General features: G+C 39.3%; 1 protein-coding gene across 3 annotated transcripts in view; it reads right to left on the bottom strand.

Annotated features, from left to right (window-relative positions):
* Positions 1–6,823: 6,823 nt before the first annotated feature.
* The window catches only part of crb1 (crumbs cell polarity complex component 1), a 70,356-nt gene continuing 62,296 nt past the window's right edge, over positions 6,824–14,883 (bottom strand). For 2 of the 3 annotated variants that reach the window (XM_013132711.3, XM_034293605.1), the window contains one exon: positions 6,824–7,409. In XM_013132711.3, coding sequence (XP_012988165.2) covers positions 7,191–7,409 — 219 coding nt within the window. In that variant the 3' untranslated portion in view covers positions 6,824–7,190. The remainder of the gene's footprint in view (positions 7,410–14,883) is intronic. The other variant, XM_013132712.3, reaches the window with a different exon arrangement.

The following is a 14,883-nucleotide window of genomic DNA, read 5'->3' as shown; positions in this document are numbered from 1 at the left end:
TTTATACAGAAATAATGACCATCCCTGTAGGGTTCACATACCTTCAAGCAGCACTGTATAATGATGTGGGGTTTGACCCTGTTAGTGTAGTCAGGTATGTTAGTATTGTTATCTTTGAATATGTTCCCTGTTGTGGTGTCACTGCTTTAGCTTCCCACTAGCCTTGTCTGACACACATGCCAGATGAGTTGGTATCACATTATCTGAGTTCCCGGGGGGGGGGGGGGGGGGGGGTGGTATAATCCTAGTTATTTTTTTCTTGTGTGGAAAGATCCAGTTTCAAACCTGTTTGTGGAAAATTCCACATGATGGTCAATGTAAAATAGTTGATTTGTATTATGTTTATAAAAGGACCACATTTTCCTGAATCTGTAACATTTTCCTATAACTGTGGTGAGCTACTTCCCAAAACATGAACCATATGCGCCTCACATGATGTTGGTTATTTTATTATGTTGTCTGTCAGACTCAGGGAGTTGTTCCTGTTTGGTCAGCAGTTTTCTAGGCAGCCAACTTCTAATACATCTAACAACAGTCTTGTACTATGTCAAAATAAAGTAAAGTTATTGCAAAAATATTTACTCAAATATTTTAGGATATTTTTGTTGCTATATTTGCCCAGTCACTTTTTCTCAGGCTTAGCCACACAACATACACTTCTGCAGTACAGTAAGATACATTATGCACAGGCCTCAGTCCCAAATGAACCAGAAAGACAGGTATAATCTGATTTACAGATCTTTATTTGACAGAATTTGGAATGGGATGTTATGATGCTTTAAGACAGGCAATTTAACATTGATACAGACGACTGCATATTACAAACTGATCTATTAAAGTCAATAATTTCAGATTTAATTGAATATGAGGCACTGTTGAGACTACTGTATAGAATAACACAATGGATTTGGAAAAAATATGCTAAACACCCACGCCACCAATTAAATGTACATTCACACCAGATTATCAAAGGACTGAAAAATAAATTAACACACAAATCATAGCACCGCCTTCTACAACAAGGTATTTATACAACATCATCTGATACCTCTGATCAATAAAAAATAATGGAAATCCCTGTATACAGTGGGGAGAACAGGTATTTGATACACTGCCGATTTTGCAGGTTTTCCCACTTACAAAGCCTGTAGAAGTCTATAATTTTTATCATATGTACTCTTCAACTGTGAGTGACATAATCTAAAACAAAAATCCAGAAAATCACATTGTATAATTAATTTGGATTTTATTGCATTACATAAGTATTTGATCACCTACCAACCAGTAAGAATGACCAAGACCAGAGAGCTGTGTAAGGACATCAGGAAAAAAATTGTAGCCCTGCACAAAGCTGGGATGGGCTATAGCACAATAGGCAAGCAGCTTGGTGAGAAGGCAACAACTGTTGGCGCAATTATTAGAAAATGGAAGAAGTTCAAGATGACGGTCAATCTCCCTCGGTCTGGGGTTCCATGCAAGATTTCACCTCGTGGGGCATCAATGATCATGAGGAGGATGAGGGATCAGCCCAGAACTACACGTCCAGGCCTGTCTGAAGTTTGCCAATGACCATCTGGATGATCCGAGGAGGAATGGGAGAAGGTCATGTGGTCTGATGAGACAAAAATTGAGGTTTTTGGTCTAAACTCCACTCGCCGTGTTTGGAGGAAGAAGAAGGATGAGTGCAACCCCAAGAACACCATCCCAACCGTGAAGCATGGAGGTGGAAACATCATTCTTTGGGGATGCTTTTCTGCAAAGGGGACAGGACGACTGCACCGTATTGAGGGGAGGATGGATGGGGCCATGTATCGCGAAAACTTGGCCAACAACTTTCTCTCAGTAAGAGCATTGAAGATGGGTCAGGGCTGGGTCTTCCAGCATGACAACGACCCGAAACACACAGCCAGGGCAACTAAGGAGTGGCTCCGTAAGAAGCATCTCAAGGTCCTGGAGTGGCCTAGCCAGTCTCCAGACCTGGACCCAATAGAAAATCTTTGGAGGGAGCTGAAAGTCCGTATTGCCCAGCGACAGCCCTGAAACCTGTAGAATCTGAAGAAGGTCTGTATGGAGGAGTGGGCCAAAATCCAGTATATGGATTGCAGTGTGTGCAAACCTGGTCAAGAACTACAGGAAAAGTATGATCTCTGTAATTGCAAACAAAGGTTTCTGTACCAAATATTAAGTTCTGCTTTTCTGATACTTACGTCATGCAATAAAATGCAAATGAATTACTTAAAAATCATGCAATGTGATTTTCTGGATTTTTGTTTTAGATTCCGTCACTCACAGTTGAAGAGTACCTATGATAAAAATGACAGACTTCTACATGTTTTGTAGGTGGGAAAATCGTCAGTGTATCAAATACTTGTTCTCCCCACTGTTGGTACAAAAGTAAAGTAACGATATATACAAATTAACAACATAATTTGCACAGTGTGTCTTATATACATTGACAAAATGTATATGAAGAAGTTTCAGTGGGTGTCAAATATTTATCTAGTGGAAATACCCTAAATCAGACTGGGAGCACTCTCCATCCATCTACTGATACAGTACAGAGCAATTGTGAGAGCTGTAGAACTAATGGCAAAAGTGGCAAATTTGCCGAATGGTACGTGGAAAAAATATTATAGTGTACATCAGAAACATCACAAAAGTGTGCAGAGAAAAGGCGCCATGTGCACATAAACTAATACGAGAAGGCACAGCCAGTGTTTAGCACAGAAATCAACTTTGAGAGCTGAAGTCTAACATTGAGCAAGATCTAACATATTGTCCTGTGCTGTAAATTAATCACAAAGCAGATATTTCTGTTAAAGTATTCATCAAAGAAAAATCCCTCTGTCATACATATTCCCATTACAAAATCAATAACATCAGCAGGTCATTGACACTTTGCACAAGCATTACAATGGCACTGACTTATCTCCCAAAATATTTTTAAGTTGTCATTTGTAAGATTTCCGCAATAGAAATGCAGAAAATTGCTTAACATAAAGGGTATTAGGGAAAGATGTGATTTGTGATGGAGTACTTCACAAAATGTCTGTTTACTCATGCTCGTAGAGTTGATGACTTCACGGTGATTTTCGCATGTTTATTTTCATCCAGTCTTTTTGCAATGTTAGACTAAAAGAAATCAGGATAATGTTCTAAAGACAACTCAAATATGCACATTGCTTTCACACAGGCTGATACGGACATGAAAATGCAGCTGTTGGACTAATTTCTCCACCAGGTAAGCTCTCCATAACCAGCAAACTAGCTACCTGGTACTAGTAGTAATACATAATATGTCTGATGCCACATTAGCCTAGGTAAAGGTAACAGAAAAGCGACTGATGGCTTTGTTATAAACGCTGGACACACAAAACAATCTGAAGGCCAGTCGTAATGATGAGAAATTCAAAAGAATGTATGATGAAGCAGTCCAGATGGTCGGGATGCCAAGCAATGCCGCTGGTATGGTATGGCTGGTATGACTTTGTGCAAGGAGCCAACTAGGAGGAAGTTCAAAAGAGGACAGAGCCCACAGGATTCCTACTAATGCCTGTACTACGAGATACTTGATGGAATTGTGAAGCACATGACTCAGAGATTTGGAGACATGAAGAAACCAGACATGCTGAATTTTGCCTTGTTTAAAAGCAGAGCTTCTTGGAGATGGCAAGATTCCCTGCCCGTGAACTTTTACATCTCCTGGCCACCTACTCATTCTTTGATGAGCCTTTTTCCACAAACCACCAGGAAAGCTGCTGGAGCTGCTAATCAAAGAGGACCTAACTACCACATTCACTGAGGTTCACAGGCTGCTGGTGTTGATGCTGACAATCCTGTCACCAGTACGTCCGTTGAGAGATCTTTCTCCTGCCTTAAAATAACTATCTACCTGAGAAACTCCAGTGGACAGGAGAGGCTGGGTAATTTGTCCAGGATATCAGTGGAGTCCTCTGTTGAGGATGGAATAAAGTCTTGAGAACTGTATGACAAGGTCACAGAGTGTTTTGCCGCCATGAATGACAGGAGGATGGATCTCTTCAAATAGAGTGAGTAAAAAGTTTTCCCGTCTCTTTTTCTCAAACATGCTCTCATGATCAGCACCATGGACAGCGTTGGGCGGCTGTGGCCTTGATTGGATTAAAGATTAAAGTATTTTTAGAGGGTACAGACTGGTCCATTGGCTACTATTGTTTAATTTTCGATTTCCTTGATTGTTGGCTATATAACTACTGTCAACAAAAGACACTTTTCCCTATGATGTTGTATTTTGCGGTGTGACTATGATAATTTTGTGTAATTTTTTAAAAATGATTATTTTAGCAGTTGGCTTGATTATAATGGTGGCTTCATTCTGTTGAACTAATGTCTTGGTTAATGACTGAATTTATTCCACGTATTATATGTTGCATACTGCTGTGGTGCCACGGGATTGAGATTAATTTGCAGGTCTTCCGAATATCCATCATACAGCCTTACATCAGCTATCATGACTCTAGGTTGTGGCTTCCCCTTGTATGTAAATCCTCCCACACATGGGCAGGACAGAATATAAAAAATGTGTATAAGTAAGCAATAATGCATGACGGGGTGTGGTGTATGGTTATTTAGAGAGAGATTAGAGAGGTAAAAAGCTAAATGATGTCAGGTCCATGGTATATGGGCATTAATATGGAGTTGGTCCCCCCTCTGCAGCTAAATATATAAATAAACTGCATTTCCAAAAAAGTTGGAGCGTTGTGTAAAATGTAAAGAAAAACAGACTGCAATGATGTGCAAATCATTTCAACCTTATTTTCAATATAAAATAGTACAAAGACAACATACCAAATTTTGAAAATGTGAAATCTAATTGTTTCGTGAAGAATTTATGACCACTTGATGCCAGCAACACATTTAAAAAAAATCTGTGACAGAGGCTACAAAAGACTGGAAAAGTTGTGTAATACCAAAAAAACACTAATTAGGTTAATTGGTCACAGGACAGTAACATGATTGGGTATAAAAAGAGCATCCCAGAGAGTCTTTCAGAAGTAAAGATGTGGAGGGTTCACCACTCTGTGAAAGAATAACATTTCTAAATGTAAAATTGCAAAGAGTTTGGGGATCTCATCATTTATGGTACATAATATAATTAAAAGATTCAGAGAATCCGGAGAAGGGACAAGGCCGAAAACCAATATTGGATGGCCTTGGTCTTCGGGCCCTCAGACGGCACTGCATTAAAAACAGACATGACTTTGTAGTGGAAATCACTGCATGGGCTCAGGAACACTTCAGAAAACCATTGTCTGTGCATCGCTGCATCCACAAATGCAAGCTAAAACTCTACCATGCAAAGAATAAACCATATATAAACAAGATCCAGACGCGTTGCTGAGCTCATTTAAGATTGACTACGGTGAAGTGGAAAACTGTCCTGTGGTTTGACAAACACAGTTAAAAAGCCTGCAGCCATGATGGTATGGGGGTGAATTAATTCACATGGCATGGGTGACTTGCACATCTGTGAATGCACCATTAATGCTGAACAATGTATACTGGTTTTGGAACAACATATGTTGCCATCCAGACAACCGTCTTTTCAGGGAATGCCTTGCTTATTTTAGCAAGACAAAGCCAAACCACATTGTGCATGTATTACCATGGCATGGCTCTGTAGTAACAAATTCCGGGTGTTCAACTGGCCTGCGTGCAGTCCAGACCAGTCACCCACTGAAAACATTTGTCACATTATGAAATGAAAAATACGACAAAGGATACGCAGAAAATCTTATATCAAGCAAGAATGGAAAAATATTGCTTTTTCATAACTACAGCAATTGGTCTCCTTTGTTCCCAAATGCTTACAGAGTGTTGCTAAAAAAATAGGTGATGCAACACGGTGGTAATAAATGTGTTGCTGGCATAAAATTCCAAATGGGCCTTTTCCAAAAACCATAACATTTTTCAGTTTCAACATTTTATATGTAGTCTTTGTACTACTTTGTAAAATATTTTATTAAATATAGGGATTAATGATTAGCACAACCTTTTTGGAAATGGGTTTGTATGTCTTTGCATCCTGTAGCTTTAAGATGACCCTTCACTGGAACTAAAGGGCCTAGCCTAAACCCTGAAACACAGCCCCAGATCATTATCCCTCCTCCACCAATCATTGAAGTAGGTACTATGCGTTCTGGTAGGCAGCGTTCTCCTAACATCCGCCACACCCAGATTTGTCCCACCCAGATTCATCACTCCAGAGAACACATTTCCACATTTCCGACATTGCACATGATGTGAGGCTTGCATACAGCTGCTCAGTCATGGAAACCCATTTTGTGAAGCTCCCAAAGCACAGTTCTTGTGTTGATGTTGCTTGTAGAGGCAGTTTGTAACTATGTGGTGAATGATGAAACAGATGATAGGCAGTTTTAACAAGCTACATGCTTCAGTACTTGGTTGCCCTGCTCAGAGAGTTTCTGTGGTCTTCTACGTAATGGCTGGGCTGTTGCTGCTCCTATACGTTTCCACTTCACAATTATAGCACTTACTGTTGACTGAGGCAGATCTAATAGGGCAGAAATTTCGCAAATTGACTTGTGGCATCCTGTGACAGTGCCACGCTTAAAGTCATTGAACTCTTTAGTGCGAACCATCGTACTGCCAATGTTTGTCTATAGAGATTTCATGGCTATGTTTTGGATTTTATGCACCTGTGAGCAATGGGTATGGCAGAAACACCTGAACTCAATAATTAGCAGGGGTTTCCACAAACATTTGGCCATATAGTGTACATTATACATCATGAGTTTATTTAATTATTTAAATATTTTTTGTGAAAAATGGGAACATATGACAAAAATAAACATTATAAACGTTAATTTATTCTTTGAATAAAACTCAATTTAGTTTATTTGGTTCTCTGCTTGCCAGTCAAGTTTTTCAAGTTCTCTGCTCTTTCAATGATGTATAATTGTGCATGCACAAAATGTGTCTCCAATCTAACGCCAAATATAAGTTAAAGATATTTATAATGGAAGCTGAGGCAAAGGCGTACAAAAGAAACAGTAGAAACCCCAAGTTTTTTTTTTTCTTCCGAAGATGGGACAAGAGAGATCTCTATCCCCTGAACATGGGATCAAGGTCTCCCCACTGTGTTGAGGGTGATTTTAGAACTGGGCCCAGGCCAAGGAGTGTCTAATCTTCTATATGAGTCTCTCCACAGGTGGCGGCTGAGCTATGTCCCACATCTCTACACGGGATCCCTCTTTCTCCTGTCGGCTGGGACTATAGGTGCCGTGAGTGGCTCTTCGGTTCAGCGCCATAAGAAGGCCCACAGAGGTACTGACCAAAACTAGCAGCAGCAACACAGACACTAGACTGACCGACAGCAACAGGTTAGAGATTTGACCCTCAGAAGTCAACTGGAGAGGAACAGGGAGAAAAAGGGAACGGGTGGTGAGTACAAGTGCAGTAAATACGGTAAAGCAAATACATATCAGTTAAGACAGTTTCCCAACTCCAGCAACCAGGCAAACACATATTTAAACTGGCAGAGGGATTAATGATTAATTGACATGTTTTATCAGGTGTGGTTGCCCTGGGCTTAAGTAAAAATGTGTACTGTTGGTACTTGAGAACAGTTCATTTTAAAAGTTCAGCATAAAAAACATTCATTTAAAAAGTGCATTGCCAGCATGATATACATTTTTGATAAAATAAATAAATAAAACCAGGGAGGGAAGCAAGGCTGCATGCACACACACACACACACACACACACACACACACACACACAAGCTCTGTTATGCGAGGCACTGGTTTCACATCATTGGCCAGCGTCATGATGGATCTGTCCCAGAGGCAGAGGCAGTAGACGTGGGATCAGGGAATGGACCAAGCTGGGCAGGAAAAGGGAGTCTCTGAGGAGGGAACACTGCCTCCATCTGACACTGCTCATGGATTTTATCAACAGCCTTATGCCAGCACTAGAAACAAGGCTATCATGACAACCACACGGCACAACGACCTCTGCCCTTTGCAAGCTGACTGGAGCACCATCCATATGAGGAGAATCACAAATATAAAAGGTCTTGCCAACAGACCCCAGATGCAAACACACAGTGTAAACAAAATCAAAATTCACACCGAAGATGACTGTCACCTGCAATTCCCTTAGAAACCAAATATGAAAGTGAAACAGGTTTTGACTAATTCAATCACAGAAATGTGTGTTTTGTTTTGGAGTCATACGGAGAAGCTCCTGGGAGATGTGAGCAGTTAAACAAAGTCAACTTTAATTTCACAAAGACAAAAAGCATTATGTTGCTATGACAATTTACAACATTTCAAATTATAATAACACCACACTACAAAAAAACCCAAAAAGAAGCTATACTAATGTCTTTTAATGTTCTTTGAACAATAATCGGTTGTATGTATAACTGAAAAGGGTTGACCATTGGAGTGAATATAACTTTGAGTACTCAGACACAAGGAACAAAGTGAAAGGTTCAGTATTCAGTTCATCTAACCCATATACACTATAAGCAGTTTCTATAGCAGTGCAGGGCTACACACAATCAGTCATTCAGTCTTTCCTTTATGTGCCCACACAAAGCACGTTTTGGCACCTGAGTGCCTGATGTGTCCTGTGTGTGTGTAGAGGTGAAAACAAAATAGAAAAATGCTATAGTGAGTAAAGTAACACTGAAGTGCAAAAGAAAGCTAAATGCTTACTCAACCAAAAAGGTAGTTGTCTACTTTAGTTGTTAATCTCTATGGTAACCCATTCCAATATCTTTGAGTCCCCCCCCCCCCCCGTAAATTGGGTGAGTCCCGGAGTCCACCTGCTCCTGTCATTGTGCTGCTCCCCCTCCCTTCCAGTGAAAACACCAGATGTCGGTCAATGATACTCTCTGTTACTTTATTACAGTTGGTGCTGTGTACACCTGAAATGTTGAGGGTCTGTCCTGTATATCACCCTATTGAATCTGCAGGGGTGACTGGTCATTAGGGGCAAGTGGAGCACAGCCCCACCTGTTGTGACAGAGGTAATTTTACATGTGTGTACATTATCTCTCTCTCTCTCTCCAGTATGTGTACTACAACGCCGCTCTGTCGTTAAAAGTGTTTTGTGGAGCCACGCTGTTTGTTGATGTGTTAAATAAACACATCAGTAGCCAGAGGGAGTTTTGTATCTTTATTGGTATAAAGTTTTGTACCTATATTTTGAAATGGTTTGTGCCCCACAAAATGTTTACATGTAAAAACGCCACTGTGAATCTGGTCACCCAAAACCCTAAAATGTATGATATTTATTAACAAGATATTACACGGTCCGTTTTCAGTAGCTGGATTTGTATAACACTTGTGGCCATAACTACCAATAGAATGATATGACACCCAGGGCTGTCACGATTATGACATTTTAGTTTAAGCTTAATTGTTGTACATACAGTTGCGTTTAACGATTGAATTGTTTATATTATAGGCCTAATTTGTATGCCACTGTTATAGTGTGAGCCAAATAATATTGTAGACCTAAAATTACACATGATGTATCTGGAGATGGTTTTTCAGATTTGTGGTGTTTGTGCTCTTAAGCACCACCTTTCTGGTGCAAATCCGGCAATTAGCCTCCTTGAAATTATTGGGCTCACCTCTTTCATTTATTGTAAAACCAAAATGTGCCCAGGGCAGTGCAGTTGTGTTCAGCTTGAGTGGTAGTTGGGCGAACTACCACTACATCAATGTTGTTAACAACGGCTCTTCATAAAACAACCACAAAGCAATGACAATTACATTTTCCGGCACATTATCACATTTCACTTCTCGCTCATCTGCAAATATTAAAGCCTAGTTATTTGAAATAGCCTTCCTGACGTAGCAAAACGTGTTTCAATGCTCAGTTCATTAAAAAAAGGACAATTCATTTTCAAACGTTAATATGCATGACAGATATTTCTATCCATGCATTTAATGTGCATTTACTAATTAGGAAATATGTTAGTTAGGTAATTCATTTGGATATTTGTAAAAATATTTTACACATGCTCAGAGTTGATCTGACAAATCAATTAAATAATAATTACTGAATAGTGTATTGGTACAAAACAATTCTAAACTAGGTTTAAACATACTGAAACTAAGTAGCAAATATGTTTCAGTAAATGATCTGCGTCTGTAACTTCACGCATAACTGTCAAACGCACTTCTGTGCCCATGCGCTAAATATCCTAACTGATGGAAACTGACATAATCTGCATGGTATTTGTTGAGATGTTTCTAACATTGGCATAAAAATCCCTTATTCAGACTGGAAACTATTCAGACTCAAAATATTGTGCAAAAAGATCGTTGTCATAAAAATAATTGCGATCTGGCTCAAATAATCACAATCAGGCAATTATTTAATAATTGCGACAGCCCTAAAGCCACCCTTGAATTTCAACTTGCCCCCCTACTGTCACCCCATGTAAAATTCTCTAGAAACGACTCTGTCCACTACACTACTGGGGTGTATGTATACTCAACAGGTTTCACTTGTCTATGAAAAATCCCTACAAGGATAGAAAAACAAGGAACATTTGACCCTGTAGTGTAATTTCATTGGCCTTCATGAGAAAGGTCTTTTGGCTTTTTTATCAATGGAGGCCTATGAAGTACTTCATATCAAAAAGATTACAGATTGGGATTAAAATTCCATTGCTGCCACGTAATATGTACCATGGACTTTTAACTGGAAGTCAGTGGAGTTTGTGGAGGGCCGCGGTGACATTGTAATGTGTTATAATATGGTTAAATGCTATGCACCTAGAATTACAATCCAGTATGCTTATATTTTATAATTCTTACAGACACATTGCTAATTACATAAAACAATGTTTGATAAGCTTGTAGCATGGCTAGCCATCGTGTGCACTTCATCTTGACCCCTAATACTCATTGGTCCTTGACATTAAAGGAAAGGGAAAAGCTGGAGAATCTGGAAACACAGTTCTATAGTGTAAGGCACAATCAGACCATCCAATAAATCATGTTGGATAGTCGTTTCATTTGGTCCGTACCCGTTGATCATCGGGGAAGAGGGCTCTCCCAAACTGAGGACCATGCAGTAGGTGCAAACCCCCATGTTTCAGGTTACATCAACACTTTTTCATAGAATGTTTGTCACATTGGTCTTCACACTACAGCTAGCTGGTTTGTCATCTTAAACGTAAAAACATAAAGTGACCTAGGTGGTTTTGAGCACAATACAATTTTTGGTTCCAGGTGCACTGGTTCCAGGATCTCAGAAATCTTTACCTTCAGTTTCTGCAAAGTCCCTATTCCTCAAACTGAAAGAGCATCCCTGGGATTAGACAAATCCAGCTGATTTGCAAGGAGAGTAGAGTGAGAGAATGGTCACAAGAGGAAGAGCCTATGGCTTACCACACATTATTTACAGCACACACTGTAATTGATTAATACCTACCGTACCTTGCTTCAAAAGTTCCTTGCCAAAGTCCCACCAACAAACGTTAAGTAAATGATATTAATATTTTAAAAACACCTCTTTGAGTTTTTATGGTTTTCATATCAAAGCTCTTTGAAGTGCTTAAATGACATTGCCCAAATAAAAAAAAAACTAAAAGATTATGCTACAGATAACACAGCAGGCTTAATGAGAAAAAATACCTATCTACTGGAAAAAAGAATATGCTACTGAAAATGCTATTGGATTAATAATTAATATCATATTGATGGAAATAGAAAATATTTTCCTACACACCCACCCACCTACATAAAGATCCATTCAACTCAAGCCCCTTAAATTGCAGCACATCTCATAAGGAAATCCCATCTCTCCTCCCACAACATCTGGTAGTTGGCTTGTGCAGTACAATCCCGTTTCCAAAAAGTTGGGACGCTGCATAAAATGCTAATAAAAACAGAATGCAATGATGAGCAAATAATTTATCACTATATTTAATTGAAAATAGTACAAAGACAACACAACAAATATTGAAACTGAAAATTGTATTGTTTTTGAAAAAAAAAATGCCCATTTTGAATTTGATGCCTGCAACACATTTCAAAAACGTTGGAATAGGGGCATGTTACCACTGTGTTACATCGCCTCTTCTTTTAACAAAAGTCTGTAAGTGTTTGGGAACTGAGGAGAGCAATTGCTGTAGTTTTGAAAGTGAAATGTTTCCCATTCTTGATTGATATAGGATTTCAGCTGCTCAAAAGTTCAGGGTCACCTCTGTCGTATTTTTTGTTCCTTAATGCGCCAAATGTTTTCAATGGGTGACAGGTCTGTACTACAGGTAGGCCTGTTTAGCACTCGCACTCTTTTACTAAGGCCATGCCGTTGTAATACATGCACAATGATGTTTGGCGTTTTCTTGCTGAAATAGGCAAGGCCATCCTTGAAAAAGACATTGTCTGGATGGCAGCATATGTTGCTCCAAAACCTGCAGATATTGTCCAGCATTAATGGTGCCTTCACAGATGTGCAAGTCACCATGTGCACTAATGCACCCCTGTACCATCACGGATGCTGGTTTCTGAACTGTTCGCTGATAACAAGCAAAACGGTCCCACTCCACTTTAGTCCGGAGGACTTGGCATCCATGATTCCCAAGAATAATTTCACATTTTGTTTTGTCAGACCACAAGACAGTATTGCACTTCGCCTCAGTCCAACTTAAATGAGCTTGGTCCCAGAAAATGCAGTGGTGGTTTTGGATCCTGTTTATATATGGTTATTTCTTTAAATGTTAATTTGCATATGTGGATGCAGAAAAATGCTTTGTTCACAGACAATGGTTTTCAGAAGTGTTCCTGAGCCCATGCAGTGATTTCCACTACAGAACCGTGTCTGTTTTTAATGCAGTGCCGTCTGAGGGCCCGAAGATCACGGCCATTCAATATTGGTTTTCAGCCTTGTCCATTGCGTACAGAGATTTCTATGGATTCTCTCAGTATTTTAATGATATTATGTACCTTAGATGATGAGATCCCCAAACTGTTTGCAATTTTATATTGAGAAACGTTATTCTTATATTGCTGCACTATATGCCCTTGCAGTTTTTCACAGAGTGGTGAACCCCTCCCCATCTTTACTTCTGAAAGACTCATCCTCTCTGGGATGCTATTTTTATTCCCAATTATGTTACTGACCTGTTGCCAATAAACAATTTTTTTTTGTATTACACAAGTCTTCCAGTCTTTTGTTGCTACTGTCCCAGCTTTTTTGGAACGTGTTGCTGGCATCAAATTCAAAGTGGGCATGTCTTTTTCAAGACATTCCACATTTGATATGTCGTATTTGTACTATTTTCTATTGAAAATAGGGTTGGAATTATTTGCACATCAATGCATTCAGTTTTTCTTTACATTTTACACAACGTCTCAACTGTTTTGGAAACAGGGTTGTGGAAGATTGAACCAGACCAAACAAGACAAAACAGTTTTTCTAGTTTGAATTCAAACAATGCACCACCTTGGAAAAAGACCAATTGGAAAAAAGGTTTCTGGTCCTATTTTATTCCAAGCCTAGCATCATGTAATTTCAAACTTCTTACCCATTTCTGCACTATTAACCTGGAAGTATGGTTATTATATGTAACGTTTTACTTAAACCTAAATTCCAAAAGCTGTAGGAGGTGTGAAAAGGATCTACCTCCAGAGTGCAGATTCCAAAGCTGTTAACACTAGGAAGATGCCATTGTTTCGTATAGTGACTCACAATTGTGTGTAAGTGTGTGTACTTGTGTTACTGTCTCTTCATGAAAAAGTGTGTCACATAAGATACCTTCCCAAACAGTCCAAACTTGCTAGAACACCACCAGTTCTTGGTTGAGTTGCACATCAGTCACAGGATGGTTTTAGCTGTCCAATCCTCTTTCTCTGAGAGACATACCAGTAAAGTCACAAAGATATGAAGTATATTTTCTCCTTTTTTCTCTCTCTGTTCCTTTGGCCTTAGCCAAATTGCATGCAGGCAAGCACACATGCCTGTGTGCTATGTATACTTAAATGGACAGGTAAGGTGTGTGTACAGTGCGTTTGAAGTTATCATAAGGCTTTCTGTGTATCCTGTTAAGAGAGATTACATAGCAGTGTTTAGATGTCACGCAGCAGTGCCATACAGATCAGTTAACTAGCAAACCCAAACAGGTCATATACAGTACTGTGCAAACGTCTTAGGCACCTGAAAGTCAAACTAAAGCCTTTTATTTGGGTAGTGTTTAATCTGTAGGAAAATATAAATAAATATAAAATACACATATATTTTTACAAATAAATACTACACAAATAAACGGCTTTCATTTGACTTTCAGGTGCCTTAGAAAACTTTGCACAGTATTGTACTGATACACAAACACACACACACAAACCTTTATTACTTCAGAAAATAGGGAATTGCAGAGTGCTGAGTTTGAGCCCAACACTGTGAGTAGAGCTGAAGCTTTGGTATGTGACTTCCCACTGTACTTTAGCAATAACATTTACAAAATTTGATTTGGGCCCCCCTCCCATAGAGGTCCCTAGTGGTCAGGGGCCCTAAGTGACCGCTTATGTCCCTTCTGCCTAGAACCAGCCCTGGTTACAGTAAACAGTATGACCCTTGGTGGCAAACACTAGCACAATATAGTGGTAAGCTATCGCCATTCTACTTTGCCCACAACTACTTATGTTTTATATTGGATGAAGACAGGTGATAAAAGTCGAGGTGGCCAAATAAAGGATGAGAAGACAGGACATTTTTATTTGAAAACAAACAGTGGCTAAAATAATTATGATATGACAAAACTCAGAATGGAAACATACAGACAGACAAAGTTGTATATAGACATAAAGACAGATAAATTGACATAGAAATCGACAAATGTGTATGAACAACAAC

The sequence above is a fragment of the Esox lucius genome, chromosome 8 (genome assembly GCF_011004845.1).
Source record: "Esox lucius isolate fEsoLuc1 chromosome 8, fEsoLuc1.pri, whole genome shotgun sequence".
Taxonomy (NCBI): Eukaryota; Metazoa; Chordata; class Actinopteri; order Esociformes; family Esocidae; genus Esox; species Esox lucius.
The sequence above is the reverse complement of the archived record's forward strand: the minus strand, read 5'-3'. Positions and strand labels throughout refer to the sequence as shown.